The 13778-nt window shown below is 41.1% G+C and overlaps 2 protein-coding genes across 6 annotated transcripts in view; both read left to right on the top strand.

The window, feature by feature from the left end:
- Positions 1-7655, top strand: part of mtg2 (mitochondrial ribosome-associated GTPase 2) — a 60916-nt gene extending 53261 nt beyond the window's left edge. For all 4 annotated transcript variants that reach the window (XM_078555049.1, XM_078555048.1, XM_078555047.1 and 1 more), the window contains 4 exons: positions 1184-1299; positions 1377-1595; positions 5743-5881; positions 7159-7655. In XM_078555049.1, coding sequence (XP_078411175.1) covers positions 1184-1299; positions 1377-1595; positions 5743-5881; positions 7159-7556 — 872 coding nt within the window. In that variant the 3' untranslated portion in view covers positions 7557-7655. The remainder of the gene's footprint in view (positions 1-1183; positions 1300-1376; positions 1596-5742; positions 5882-7158) is intronic.
- A 2199-nt stretch (positions 7656-9854) lies between these two features.
- LOC144689152 (uncharacterized protein SCO4629-like) overlaps positions 9855-13778 on the top strand; it is a 39135-nt gene continuing 35211 nt past the window's right edge. For both annotated transcript variants that reach the window (XR_013578573.1, XM_078556284.1), the window contains exon 1: positions 9855-10073. The gene's annotated coding sequence lies outside the window, so the exon portion shown is untranslated. The remainder of the gene's footprint in view (positions 10074-13778) is intronic.

The raw sequence follows: 13778 nt of genomic DNA on the forward strand, positions 1-13778 counted from the left end.
TTAAGTATAAAAAAGGGAGCATTTGTATGATGGAATACATTTATGTTATATACGAAAGATTTAGTTCATGTTCCAAAGAAAATAAAGAACATGAACTTATATAATGCCTTTCATGATCTCTGAAAATTCCAAAGCACTTCACAGCTAATGAAGTATTTTGCAGAGTAGGCATTGTTATAGTGTAAAGAAATGTACCAACCAATTTATACACATCAAGGTTCCAGAAACAGTAATGAAATTAATGACCACGCTAAGTCAGAAACGCTCATCATGAGCCATAATAATCTCCTGTTGTAGTAAACTATGGGAGAGACCAAATTGACAACATGCACTAACTGAGACGATAAAAGAAGCTGTAGACATAGATGTTGGCATAAATTGTGTTCTTCAAGGCTTGAGATTTTTGAATGCCAACCTATGATGGTCAGTTTTATTTGATGTTGGTGAAGAATAAATATTGGCCAGGATACTGGGAGAACACCTTTGCTCTTCCTTGCATTGGGAAAAATTGTTTAGTTTTCCTGCTAAGTAATGCTGGCCCAAGAGGGCAGATAGAACTTTGGTTTAATGAATGTCAGCCATATTATAAATGCAGGTGAGTGTAGGTTGGTCAAAAATCTGTTTAGTTATATATGGAAAAAAAATCCTATTTGCATAAGTAAACATTCGGGACCAAAACTTAGAAATCATAGAAAATAGGTTATAATGATTCCATTGGTAGAAGATTTCAGTACACTGTGATAATAGTGAGTTTTTTTTTTAAATGTTATCACAAGCTGTTTTTGGTCAATTCAAAAAGAAAAATCATGGCAGTTTTTCCAGCATAAAATGGTGATGGAAAGAAGTGGTGTTAGTTTGTTTCATTTGTGGAATAATAATGGTTGTCACAGCAACGAAACTTCACAGTCTGTCGTCCTATTAGTGTTGCTTTAGTCATGTAGATCAAAAGGCAGCACGATACATGTCTTTATGAGGTGTGCATCCCACTGTAGGGTTTTATTCTCACTGCTGTGAAATGTTATTGATGGTGATGGTGAAAATAACTGCGATAACTGTAAACTAAAGTAAAAGCTAAGTGTTGTCCTGAAAGGTAAAGAATTAAATCTCAGCCCCCCAGGTGTTTTTTTTTCTGGTTTGGTAATTTCTCTTTTTTAATCTCAAATAATATTGATTTTATTTTCAGTTGCTCAACAAGTAAAATCACTGTCAGCCATTGTGTCCCTTTATCGTGGCAATGATGGAGTTTCTGGAAGAAGTAAAAATTGTTACGGAAGAAATGCAGCTCACACTTACATAATGGTGGGTAGCCAAAATTTTTCAAAGTCTTGTAGTTTTGTGGTTCTGTTGACTAAATTAAATCGTCATTATGCTGTTAGGTGCCGCATGGTACTGTGGTCAAAGAAGATGGGAGGATAGTTGCTGATCTCTCATCTCACGGAGAGGAATATATCGCAGCATATGGGGGGCTTGGCGGCAAGGGCAATCGTTTCTTTCTGTCTAATGAGAATCGGGCACCAACGACCGCGACCCCAGGAGAGCAGGGTCAGCAGCGGGTCTTGCAGCTGGAGCTCAGGACCATGGCTCATGCTGGGATGGTATGTAAAGATGAAAGTTATTTTTCATTGCCAATTTTCAACAATGTAGTGCAGTGCATTGACTCAAAATACCTCTGTCAGCTGTCTAAAGCTACACTTTCTGCAACTGTTTCGTATCTGAAGTATGGATACTTGACACGTGTGTCTGACTTCTCATTCAAATTATTCATCACTTTATGATAAAGTATGACCTTTTGCCCAACTATTGAAAAATCTAAGGTTTAAAATAAAACTATTTCCACCCTGCTTTGTTATTGAACACGTTCCTTTTAATGCCTGAAAAGAACCAAGAATTGCATTCCACGTTATTTGCCTATGAATCGATGCACTTTTACTTGATATTGATGACTTGAATAACTTCAACACTGATGCATTTTAAGAGGTGCTAAGGTGGATGGTGACGAGAATGTCATTTGAATTGCAGATAAATGGAACTTTAAAAAAAAAAGGCCTCTTTCAAGTTTTTCTTCAGCATCAACTTCCTTAGCCGAGAGAACAAGATGAAGTCCTGCCCCAAGGCCTTGGCTGACTGCTAGGAAGTGAACAAGAGCAGCCTGCAGCTTATTTTTCCCCTCCCCATGCCTCCCCTCTTCACCTTTTCTCCTGTGTTGAGCTGCTGGTGCAAGGGTTGATGAAGTGAAACTTGTCATTCCTTAAAAAAAAAGTCCTATTATTAATCATTTTTATTTTGGTGCTAAGCACATTCTAGATAGGCAAATTCAAAATGAAAACCATTGTGAGATCAGCCCAGTGATGAGTAACTTACAATGACTTGGGTCATAGCATACCTCACTGTGGAATAAAGTAATGAAAGCTCTTCGATTTATGTAGCACCCTTCGCGACCTCCTAATTTGCATTCCAGCCAGTGAAGTACAAGAGCAGTTGCTGATATGAAGAAACATGGCAGGCAATTTGAATTTCCACAAATAACAATGAGATAAAAGACAAGATAATCAAGTTTTTTTGATATTGACATGAGAGAAAGTGGTTAACAGAATTGTGTATACTCTTGATGTGTATGTTTGAAATAATAGGGATCACCTATTAGCTGTAAGGCCAGCATAGTACAGCAGTCGTCTAGTCAGAGGTGGTTGTCATGGCATCAACACCAATGGGAGAGCAGCTGTGTGAGTCACACTGTTAGTTTTGATTGACACTTCAACCAACCAATCCTACAACACCTAACAGCTGAGGGTGGAGCAGCAATATTAAGATTTTGGCATAAAAACAGAAAATGCTGGAAAAACTCAGGTCTGACAGCATCTGTGGAGAGAGACAGATTTAACGTATCTAGTCTGCATGACCATTCAGAGCTAAAGCGAAGTAGAAATGTGATGAAATTTATACTGTTTAAGGGGGGTGGGGCAAGTGAAGCTGGATAGAAGGCCAATGATGGGTGGGGGCTAAGGAGAGATTGACAAAGATGTCATGGACAAAAAGACAAAAGGAGTGTTAATTGTAGTGGTAAGGGCTAAAGGAGGTACTCATAGTGGCATAAAGGTAAGAAAGCAGAATGCGTTAATAGCAGAACAAGGGTGAGCACTCTGTGAAAGAACAACATGGAACAAGTAGCATGGCCCATTTGGAGGTGGGGTGGAGGTACGGGGCAGTGGTTGGGGAGAAAGGATGGAAAAAGGGATAAAAAGGGGACAAAATGAATAAATAAATAAAAATGAAAATAAGTGGATAAAAAATAAAAATAAATTTTAAAAAAGGGATAACAAAGGGGTGAAGATAGAGGAGAGAGTTCATGGTCTAAAGTTGTTGAACTCATTATTAGGTCCGGAAGGCTATAAGATGCCTAATCGGAAGATGAGGTGCTGTTCTTCCAGTTTGCGTTGGGCTTCACTTGAACATTGCAGCAGGCCAAGGACAGACATGTGGGCATGAGAGCAAGATGGTGTGTTGAAATAGCAAGCGACAGGAAGGTCTGGGTCATCCTTGCGGACTGACTGAATGTGTTCCGCAAAGCGATCACCCAGTCTGCGTTTGGTCTCCCCAGTGTAGAGGAGACTGCATTGGGAGCAGTGAATGCAGTAGACAAAATTGAAGGAAATGCAAGTGAATCATTGCAGGGAAGTGTCAGAGATGGACCACGTGAAGGTGATGGAGGGGTGGAAATTGGAAGCAAAATTGATGATTTTTTCCAGGCGGCACTGAAACAGTCATCGGTGTGCCGAAGAAAGAGTTGTGGGAGAGGGCATGAGTAGGACTGGAACAAGGAATATTCCACATACCCCACAAAGAGACAGGCATAACTGGGACCCATGCAGGTTCCCATAACCACACCTTTTATCTGGAGGAAGTGAGGCAATTTAAGGAGAAATTGTTCAGTGAGAGAACAAGTTCAGCCAGACAGAGGAGAGTGGTGGTGTATGGGGATTGTTCGGGCCTCTGTTCAAGGAAGAAGCAGAGAGCCCTCGGACCATCCTGGTGGGGGATGGAAGTGTTGAGGGATAGGTCCTCCATGGTGAAGAGGAAACGGTTAAGGCCAGGAAACTAGAAATTTTTGACATGACGGGCATCAGAGGAATCGTGGATGTAGGTGGGAAGAGGCTGGACAAGGGGAGAGAGAATGGAGTCAAGATAGGAAGAAATAAGTTCCGTGGGGCAGGAACAGGCTGATACGACGGGTCTACTGGGCCAGACCTGTTTGTGGATTTTGGGAAGGAGGTAGAAGCCGGCTGCCTGGGGCTGGGAGACTGAGGTTAGAAGGTGTGGAAGGAAGACCTCCAGAGGAGATGAGGTCAGTGACAGTCCTGGAAATAATGGCTTGAGATTTTGGCATCATTTCTTTCTGTGGAATAAAGAGAGTTGGCAGTAGAACAGAAAGTAAGGCAGAAAGATCTTGCTTTCCTTATAGCCAGAGCAAGACTGTCAGAAACCCTAGACTGAAGTATTAATTTGCTTGGCATGTAATTTAATAATTTGCAATTAGAGGATTGATGGGGAAATATGCGAAACTTGCTGTGCAAATGGTAATCTAACTATTCATAAATTTCATTCAAAATAAACCTGTTTGTTGGTTTGTATTGTCCTCATCTCTTTAGAGTTCTCAGCAGTCAGCCTTACAGAAATAGGAGGAATGAATATGGGAGCATGTCTGAGATCAACACATTCGGTGCACACAATCAGGGACCTTGGAATAACTGGGCAGAGTAATAATGTCATGTTGAAACACCTCAGAGTGCAACATGATCTATGTAGAAAATTTGAATATCGTTGCACTTTCTGTGATGGCCATTTTGAAATGTTTTGTAATGTTCTTTTAGATATTTTATGAATAAAGTATATTTTTGGAAAAAAAAATCAACTATATTTTGGGCAGTAAATGTATCGGTTGATATGAGGTCTGCTAAACAAAAGAACCATAAACATAGAATATCCAGTGCGGACCCCAAATTTGTGACACTTGCACACCACCTTGACATTTAGCATCTACTTTAATCAGAAAATGTCAACTCTGACCTTAAAGTTCCTGGTGTTCTCAAAAAATCAGACCTTATTAGTCCATCCATTAGGAATAACACTAGTGTTTCCTACTTCAGTGGCAGGCTTGCATATGTTAACATATTGCAAGGCTTGGATGTATTGCCTAACAATCCAATGAGGGACTGTTTGCAAGAAAAGGCAGACAGATTAATTTCCCTCTGCACTTCATGTCAAGTGTATCCAGTTTGTATTCTCTCTGCCAAAAAGCTTCTTACAATACTGGCATGCTGAAAATTCCCATAAAAGGGATGTAATGTAGAGATTCTTAGGGTCTTATTCAGAATGATTGGGTGTATTACTCGGTCAAACCAGCAACATGAGACCTTATGACCTTTAGCTCAAATGGTGTCTTTACCCAATGGACAATCAGAAAAGTTTGTTCCTGATCCTGAATCCTGAAAGTGGAAGTGAAGCATTTTTTAACCAAGGCTGCTATGTTTTCATCATATCACTTCAGCAAAGACTTTTGGGGGCGAGGGGGTGGGTGGTGGTGGAGCAGAGGGGTTAATTTTCTCAGTAGTTATTGAAGCCATTGGAAGCTAATATCTGTGTGTGGCCTTTATTACCTTATTTTTGAAATTTGACTGAAATACATTTATTTTGGGCTAGCATTACTTGACAAGAAATCTAAACATTATTTCTTATTGTGATAAGGTTGGCTTTCCCAATGCTGGAAAATCTTCTCTTCTGCGAGCTATCTCAAATGCCCGGCCGGCAGTGGCTGATTACCCGTTCACTACATTAAATCCTCATGTTGGTGTGATACAGTATCAAGACTTTGAGCAGATTGCAGGTGAGCCATGCTGTTACAAGTGCATTTTTAAATCCCTTATTTTCTCTTTGAAATTTACAACAGTTTAGAATTGTGTTGTTACTTTGAAAGTTTAGTACACGTTCTCCTCCTCTTACAAGTAAGTCTGATAGTTGTTGGTATGCTCAGGGAGATATACTGCCAATCCAGGCTTCGGATTTTGGATTCCATTAAATTTTCACCCAGATCTGCTCTGCCACCATCTTGAATGCTGGACCCCTTGGGATACCAGTTTTTCTAACTTGCCCAAATGGTCACTCTTCATGCGTGAGCCTTCACAAGGGAGTTACAACAAAGAATTATCGACCCGTTTGAATTTTGTTCAGTTTTGAACATCATTTCAGTTTTTGACTGAAGGTACGACCCTCTTTTCAATGGTTCTGTTCACCAGTATCCCTCCCTGGCCTTTGCCCTTCCACTGCTTGAGGAATCCCTGGGGTGGATTTTGGCCTTGGCCTGTTTCCACAGCGTGGAGCTAAACCAAATGGCTCAAGGATTACCAGAATTCTTGGGTCTCATGGATGTATTTGGGATGAGCAGCTGGCAGCTATTTTATCATCTTGATTTGAAAAATAATGCTGCAATTAGGTTTCCATTCCATCCACAGCACCAAAACTACCCTAGTCAAAGTACGAATGATGTCCTTTATGCCTGCAGTGCGGGCCACCCTTCCTTGTACTCCCCAGCTGCTCCACAATATTGAATAACCAGCCAGTCCATCCTCCTCCATTTTTCCTTTCCTGGAGATCTGCCCATGGCTGTTCAGGTCTTGGCAAAAGATTCCTTAGCAAAAAGTGCTTCACAAGAGTGTAATCAGACAAAAAAATTGACCCTGAGCCAAAGAAGGAGATGTTAGAAGAGGCAAGGTGACCAAACACTTGGTTAAAGAAGTGATTTTTAAGCAGTGTAGAGAAGTGGAACAGCAAAGGCTTTTAGGGCCGAGAAGGCTGAAGGCGTGGCTGTCAATAGTGAGGTGAAGAATGTGGACAGTGCACCGGAGTTCCAACTTACAAGTCTTCATGTTAAAAAGAAAAAGTAGCTTTCACTGTTTGTATATGCATTTTAGCACTTTGGACAAGAAATGCCACCAACAAAGGCTTTATTGATTTTAAAATTTAAAATTCAGAACCTCTATGCCGTTAGCTCTTGCATTTAAAAAATACAGAATGGAACAAAATTGCTTATAAGCAGTTTTTACATTGCAAACTAATTTTAAGAGGGTATTACTGTGCATTGTAAAGGTGCATTTCTTTCTGTAGTTGCAGATATCCCTGGAATCATCAGAGGAGCTCATAGAAACAAGGGCCTGGGAGTTTCCTTCTTGAGACACATTGAACGCTGCCGCTTTTTGCTATTTGTGCTCGATCTGTCAACACTGGAGCCCTGGCAGCAGTTGGAAGACTTAAAATATGAACTGGAGCAGTATGACAGGGGTTTATCAGAGAGACCATTTTGTGTCATTGGGAACAAAATAGACCTTCCAGAGTCCAAAACCAATCTTGTTCTGCTTCGAGAAAAATTAAAGCAGTATGTAATAATCCCAGTATCTGCACTGACTGGTGCAAATGTTCAAGAACTTTTACTGCATCTTAGGGAACTTTATGATGGATACCTGGAGAGCACCCAGATTAAGGGCTGCGTGCCAGTAAAGTGGTAAAATTATACTTATGGAAATGTATATCCAAAGTAAATTATTAAACTAGTCAAAAACAAATCATGAGAATCTTTTGTTCTGAATATAAAGTGTTGAAGTCTTTATGGTTCTTTGTATATTATTTCTCTTCAGAAATGCAGATCACCAAGATTTTGTTACAATGGAAATAATATAGATTTATTCACGTGCAAAATGGATAGATTTCTTTCTGAAAATGTTTTAAAATACAGTGAGTAATTGAAGCATGATTGAAAGGAACAGTTGACTTTGGCCCAATTGTCCTCAAAGCTTTCCACCATTTTGGGCGCTGGGGGATATAGTGTTCTTAACCCTCATGTCTGGATCTGTTGTAGGCTAATTGATAGAGATTGATTGCTCTGATTAGTGAACAACTGCATTATTCCTGCATTATTGTTGTATAATGCAACTACCAGGATGGTAGAAAGTGAACTAGATGTACCTTGGATTTTTTGTGGCCAGCAATTCTAGTGTTCCTATGCAAGTGACAGGTTTTGCAAATGATTTTTGTTCTATTGTGTATCTGCTTTTATATTGTCTCAATGTACCTCTCAAACAGCATCACGTACAGTGAATTACTTTGAAGTGCACTCGATGTAATGTAAGCAAACATGGCAATCTTCTTTTGCATGTCAATTTCCCCACAAACAGCAATGAGATAAATGACCATTTAATCTATTTAATTCATTAGATGAGAATTATGTAAATTTTAATGCCCTATTTTAGCCAACTGATGAACCAGCTTTTTAGCAATTTAGGAATATACTCAATACTTATTTTAATTTCCAATCCTGATAAGATTTAGTTTGTCTTTGCTTAAAATGTAAGTCAGAGAGACTGATTCATATGCTGAAAACTCTTCTCCCAGTACTTGAAAGATTGAATCTAGGTAGGTGTGTCTGTACAGCTTAAACATTTACCTGTAGGTTTATTTTTAAATGCCTAAGAGGTCCAAGGAATCCCTGAAATAGTCTGAAAATGTATTTGGGCACTGCACTGGAATCACGCTTCATGTGGTGTCAAATCCAAGCAGTGTAAATACCTACTCCAGGGGGTCTCACATTGCTCCTCATGTCTTCTATTGGGGCCTGAATCAGAATTTGTTTTGGATCTTTAGCATGGCTGTGAATTGGAAAAGAGTTTAAAGGATCTTTAAGTAGTTAGCAAAACGGGCAATGTTTTAACTGGTTTATTTAAAACAGCGTGTATAAATTGTACAAATCTCGTGCAAAGATAAAGGAAATGCAAAAATTAAAACCCTTGATGAAGAATTGGATCAAAAGCATTGTAAATTGAAAGCTTATTGGATACAGAATTTTATAGCACTGAAGGAAGCCCAACATAAACACATGTCTTACATAACCTCAGGATATCCCAATGTACTCTACAATCAATGAAGTATTTTGGAGCTGAAGAAGTCATATCGGACTCAAAACGTTAGCTCTGTTCTCTCTCCACTTTTGTTGTCAGACTTCTGAGTTTTTCCAGTATTGTTTTAATTTTAGAAATAAACAATATAATTTTAGGAGTGCAGGGAGAGACCTGGGAGGGAGGGGCGGTTCACATACATAATCCTTTGGAAAAAATGTGTTTATGTTGTGTCTATGGAAAAGCTATCTATTTAATCCATTTCCCCACTGTTTCCACATGCCCCTCTTTTTCTTTTTCAAAAATATCCAGCTCCCTTCTGAATGTTACTATTGAGTCTGCTTCCACCACTCTTTCAGCCAATGAATCCTGCTTCCTGCCTGTTCATTAATTTTGTATACCTGATGCCACTGACTCTTCAATTCCGTGGGTTTTAATTTTGAAAGACCGAGGCCCATCATGCAAGGGCACAAGCAAGATTGAAAAACATACAGCAGTCAAAATAAAGTACTAGGCGAAATCAAAAGTGTAAGAGACCTTTAGAAACACAATGCAAGTGATGTAAGTAATATCGAATAGACATTTGCACCTTTTCTCCAAAAATGTAGTCTCATGGGATTAACATGAAAATATAAATGCAATTTGAAATTCATAGGAATTAAAAAAAAACATTATCTGCATTGCTACGACTTAATGAGATCCTTTTGTCATATAAAAACGCTCATACATATTTATTAGCTTGTTTTGATCCTGCACATAATTGTTTTGACGCTGCTTTTGTTTTGCCAATCTTCCAGTTTGCTTACATTTACTGCAGTGGAAGAGGTTTGGCAGTCAAAAATAAGGCTTTTTTTGCCCTTGAGTGCCCCCTTCCCCCCACCCCCTCCCTCCCTTCCGGAATTTCCTCCTAGGGCTAGACAAATAGGGCATGACGCTGAGGAGGTGCTGAATGGGAAAAGCTGAGATCGGGATAACTCACCTCCGCTCACTGACAAGTCAGATGACAGTATTATTGATGCAAACAAAGGGAAGCAGATGCTGTCTTTACCCCGGGCGGCAGGGATCATGCTATGCTTGTCCGTGAGAGAAGATCTTGGAACCAGTGCCCAGCAGTGCCATTCCAGTAATAACCAGGTAAAGGGATCGAGGGCTTATGTGTTCTTGTTCATGATTAGATTTTATTGTTTCCTAATACCAGCTCACAAATCAGACTTTAAGATTAATTTGTTTTCTGCATTTTTACACATTGATGCATTACGGGAGGTTACAGAGCGCAATGCAGAGATGAAATCATTCAATCAAGACTGCTTGGATTCAGCAAAATCTCCTCGTCCTGGTATAATAGATCTTGTAAAGGAGGATACATTTTTCACTATTCAATTTATTGATATTCAACATGTTATTTTATTTTAAGCTTGGAGTTTATTTTGTTTTAAAAGGAGGAATATCATAACAGAATAAGTAGCAATTTAAAAAAAAAATCCAGAATGGGGGTAGAAAAGCGCATCATTTTTTTGTCACAATGGGATACTTTAGTAACACAATGCGGAGGCCAACTGATTTACTGCAGCAAGTAGTTTATCATTTAGATACCAACAATTTCCCTGCCTCTAGGACCTTTTATGTAAAATTACAATATTCAGCAAATTATGCTAAATATGATGGGTGGAATTTTCCGCTCCCGCCAGCAGGCAGAAGCAGTGGGCGGGGACACTTAATTTGGCAAGAGGCCAAAAAATGTTTCTCAATGGCGGGATAAACAGCTGGAATTCTGCTGAAGTTCTCCCGACTTTCAAGGTGGGTCGAGTTTCCCGACGAACAATGTCGGGGACGTCATTTGCATACATTAGCATCTCATGCATGTTCATTAAAAGGCCACCTCGCTGGAATTAAGTTCGCCCTCCAAATTACGTTCCAAATTAGAATGTTCAGTTTTCCGACTGGCATTGCACCTGGCGAGCTCCACTTCTTCCACCACTTTAAGGTCCTAAATATTGCTTTCTCCTTCCTTGGGACCTGGCATAAGTTGAGTGCCGTCAGCGAGGCAGGCGAAGGCTGGAGGGGCAGGGGTGGAAGAATGGAGTAAAGGCTGGGCAGGAGAGGCAGGCTTACTGGGGAAATGGTGGGAAAGGGGTGGGTTAATGTCTGGGGGAGAGTGACTGGGAAAGGTGGGGCGGGGGGGTGGAAATGTGCCTGAGGAAGGGGAGGGGAGAGTGTTCAGGGAAGAGAGGGGCAGTGTCTTAGAGTGCAGGGTCAGTGGTGTCGATGGTGGGGTCCTGGGCAGAGGGGTAGAACTCAGGGTACTGGTGATAGGAAGGAACAGTCACAGTCAGAGCAGGCAGTGGGATGCAGTAAAGCCATGTGAGAGTCTGATAGGTGAAGGTTTCATTGTGTGGGGGGAGGAGGGGTGGTCAGGGACATGGACAAGACAGGCGGCTCGGATAACAGGAAGCAGCAGGGTCAGGGTGGGCATAGGGGCGGTAAAAGTGTCAGCTCTGAGGCGAGGAAAGGCATGTGGCAGTGGATTGTGATAGGGCCCAGTGTAATGGGAAGAAGTTCAAGGGTGACAGAGGGGCAAGGAATGGTGATATTGTGTGGGTCTATGGTGATGAAGGGAAGTTGGTGGATGACAGGGGGAGGGTAGAAGGTGGTGAAGAGAGTTTGAAAGGTGATGTGCATCATTTTTCTAAACTGACCTTGACCATGCAATTAGTCAGTCAGTGAGATACCTCGAAGCGGGTGAAGGGTCGTTTCGGGTGGGTGAAGTTCAAGGTCAGCCTAAGTGGCCGACCAGAGAGACACCCGAATAATCATGGGGGAATTGGATGTCAAAGATGCTCACTTGTGTTCTACTCTCTGTAGTGAAGCCTGTCTGGAAGCAGGTTTGTTCCTGACTCATGGGTCTCATAACATCGAGATTCCGTGTGGAGCTGCTGTTCATTCTGTGCCATTTGCCATCTGCTTCTGTCAGAGACAGGGCTGAAGGGAGGTAGAGAAGTGGATGCTTCCAAGGAGCATGGCTGGTGGAGGGCAGCCAACTCGTGACTCCAAACCTCCATCCTCCCAGGTGAATGGTCATGGCTGACAGGGGCTCATCTCTCTATAGAGTTTTGAGGTTAGTGGAAACAAGTGGAAAAGTGTCTGCCTGAGGCTTCTTGCACATGGCTCTTACCACCCTGGTCAAAGAGCAATGTCTCCATACACATTCATGTATGAACAGCAGGAACATCCATCTCTGGTCCTCCAGGATGTCCTTTACCTGAAAGGGGTGGCGGTGGGGAGTTGGGGGGGCAGCCATATCTAAATGGAGGCCAGATGAAGGCTTAGCACTTGTCTGCTGGCTTTGAGATGGAGGGAAACCTCTAGAAGACATGCTCACTTAATGTATCACTTTAGTTCATTCACATATCCACTGAAGCGCTGATGATGCACACTGGAGGCAACCCTGCCTTGGTAATGGCTCTCAACCGGGTGAGGAGAAGAAGGGCCCATCACAGGGCCTAGAGGAGCAAGGTCTCAGCATTGAGAGGCAGCAGGGCCTCTAGAAGGTCAAGATGCTGGCGAACGGGGTTCACTGCAACAGCGAGCATTGGCCCGACCATGGGTGTATTCAGGTGTGCTCTCATCTAGATATGAGTGAAAGGCAATGCTGGAGACACCTTTATATGTCCCGGAATGTGGTTGCTCACATCTGCCAGCTTCTCCAATACGAGCTGCAGCCACAAGGACTCTGGAGGAGAAATATGGAGCTTCTGGTCTGCAATGAGTGAATAGCTGTCTGGGAGCCCTTTAACTATGGCTGGGTTTTTAATAGTGTACTGTTATGATCTTGGTAGAGATATTTTCATTATTTTTTATTAGGAAATCTGAAAACCCAGGTATTTACTAAAACAATTAATCCACAAAGGAAATCAAAGAATATGAATACTAATAACTACACTCTTAGTCAGTTACATTAAAGATATTAAAAGTAAAAAGAACATAGTTACTTAGGTTCTAAACTGAACTTCTTACATTAAATTTCATTCTACAATTAATTGATTTACATCCCAAAACTCAAGTCAGATACTCATCAGAAACTGGAAGACTAACCACTTCATCTGAGTACTGTTTCAAAGATTCATAGAAAGGCTGAGATCTCGTGGGCCTTCTGCCTACTTACAGTAAGGTTGGCCCTTCAAATCTCCTCCAACCATCCCATGGTTGAAGACTACCCAATCTACACAGGTGTCACTAGCATCTTAAGCATAGCCACTTCAGGTCAGAACTCACCTGGTTCTAATGTTCTTTAACTCTGGAGTCTTGTATCTATGAACTTTCTCTCTCTCTCTCGCTCTCATCAGCTTGTATTTCCTAGAAGTCCAACTAGAGTCCTTCCATTAACCAGGTTTTTAAAAACCCCTTTATCCAACACAGAATTTTATCTGAATTCTGCTTGAAAGAAATATTCCCTCTAGTCAGCTTGTTCTAAAACTAAAACCAAACTTTTTGAACACAGAATCACATACAGGAACCTACTCACCCCTATAATTAACTTCTGGTTGACCCTTTTTTTCTATTGTTTATCTCCCAGGCAGCTTGGTCATATGATCAGTTAGTGGAAAGCCTGCTGCTTTTTACAAGAAATCTTCTTTCAGAGAAACCTAGTTCTTAAAGGGACCATCATCTCAACATAAAGCATAGTTTCCACATCCCCCGCCTTCCCTGACAAAAGCACATGTGCCATCACGGTACTAAGAACGCAATTGTCCCTAGCCTTGCAAAGCTAATTCTAAATTGGTTAAAAAGTAAAATTTCTCCATTACGATACAAAATTCCACATTTTAAAAATAATATTTT

Source organism: Cetorhinus maximus, chromosome 13 (assembly GCF_964194155.1).
Source record: "Cetorhinus maximus chromosome 13, sCetMax3.hap1.1, whole genome shotgun sequence".
Lineage (NCBI taxonomy): Eukaryota > Metazoa > Chordata > Chondrichthyes > Lamniformes > Cetorhinidae > Cetorhinus > Cetorhinus maximus.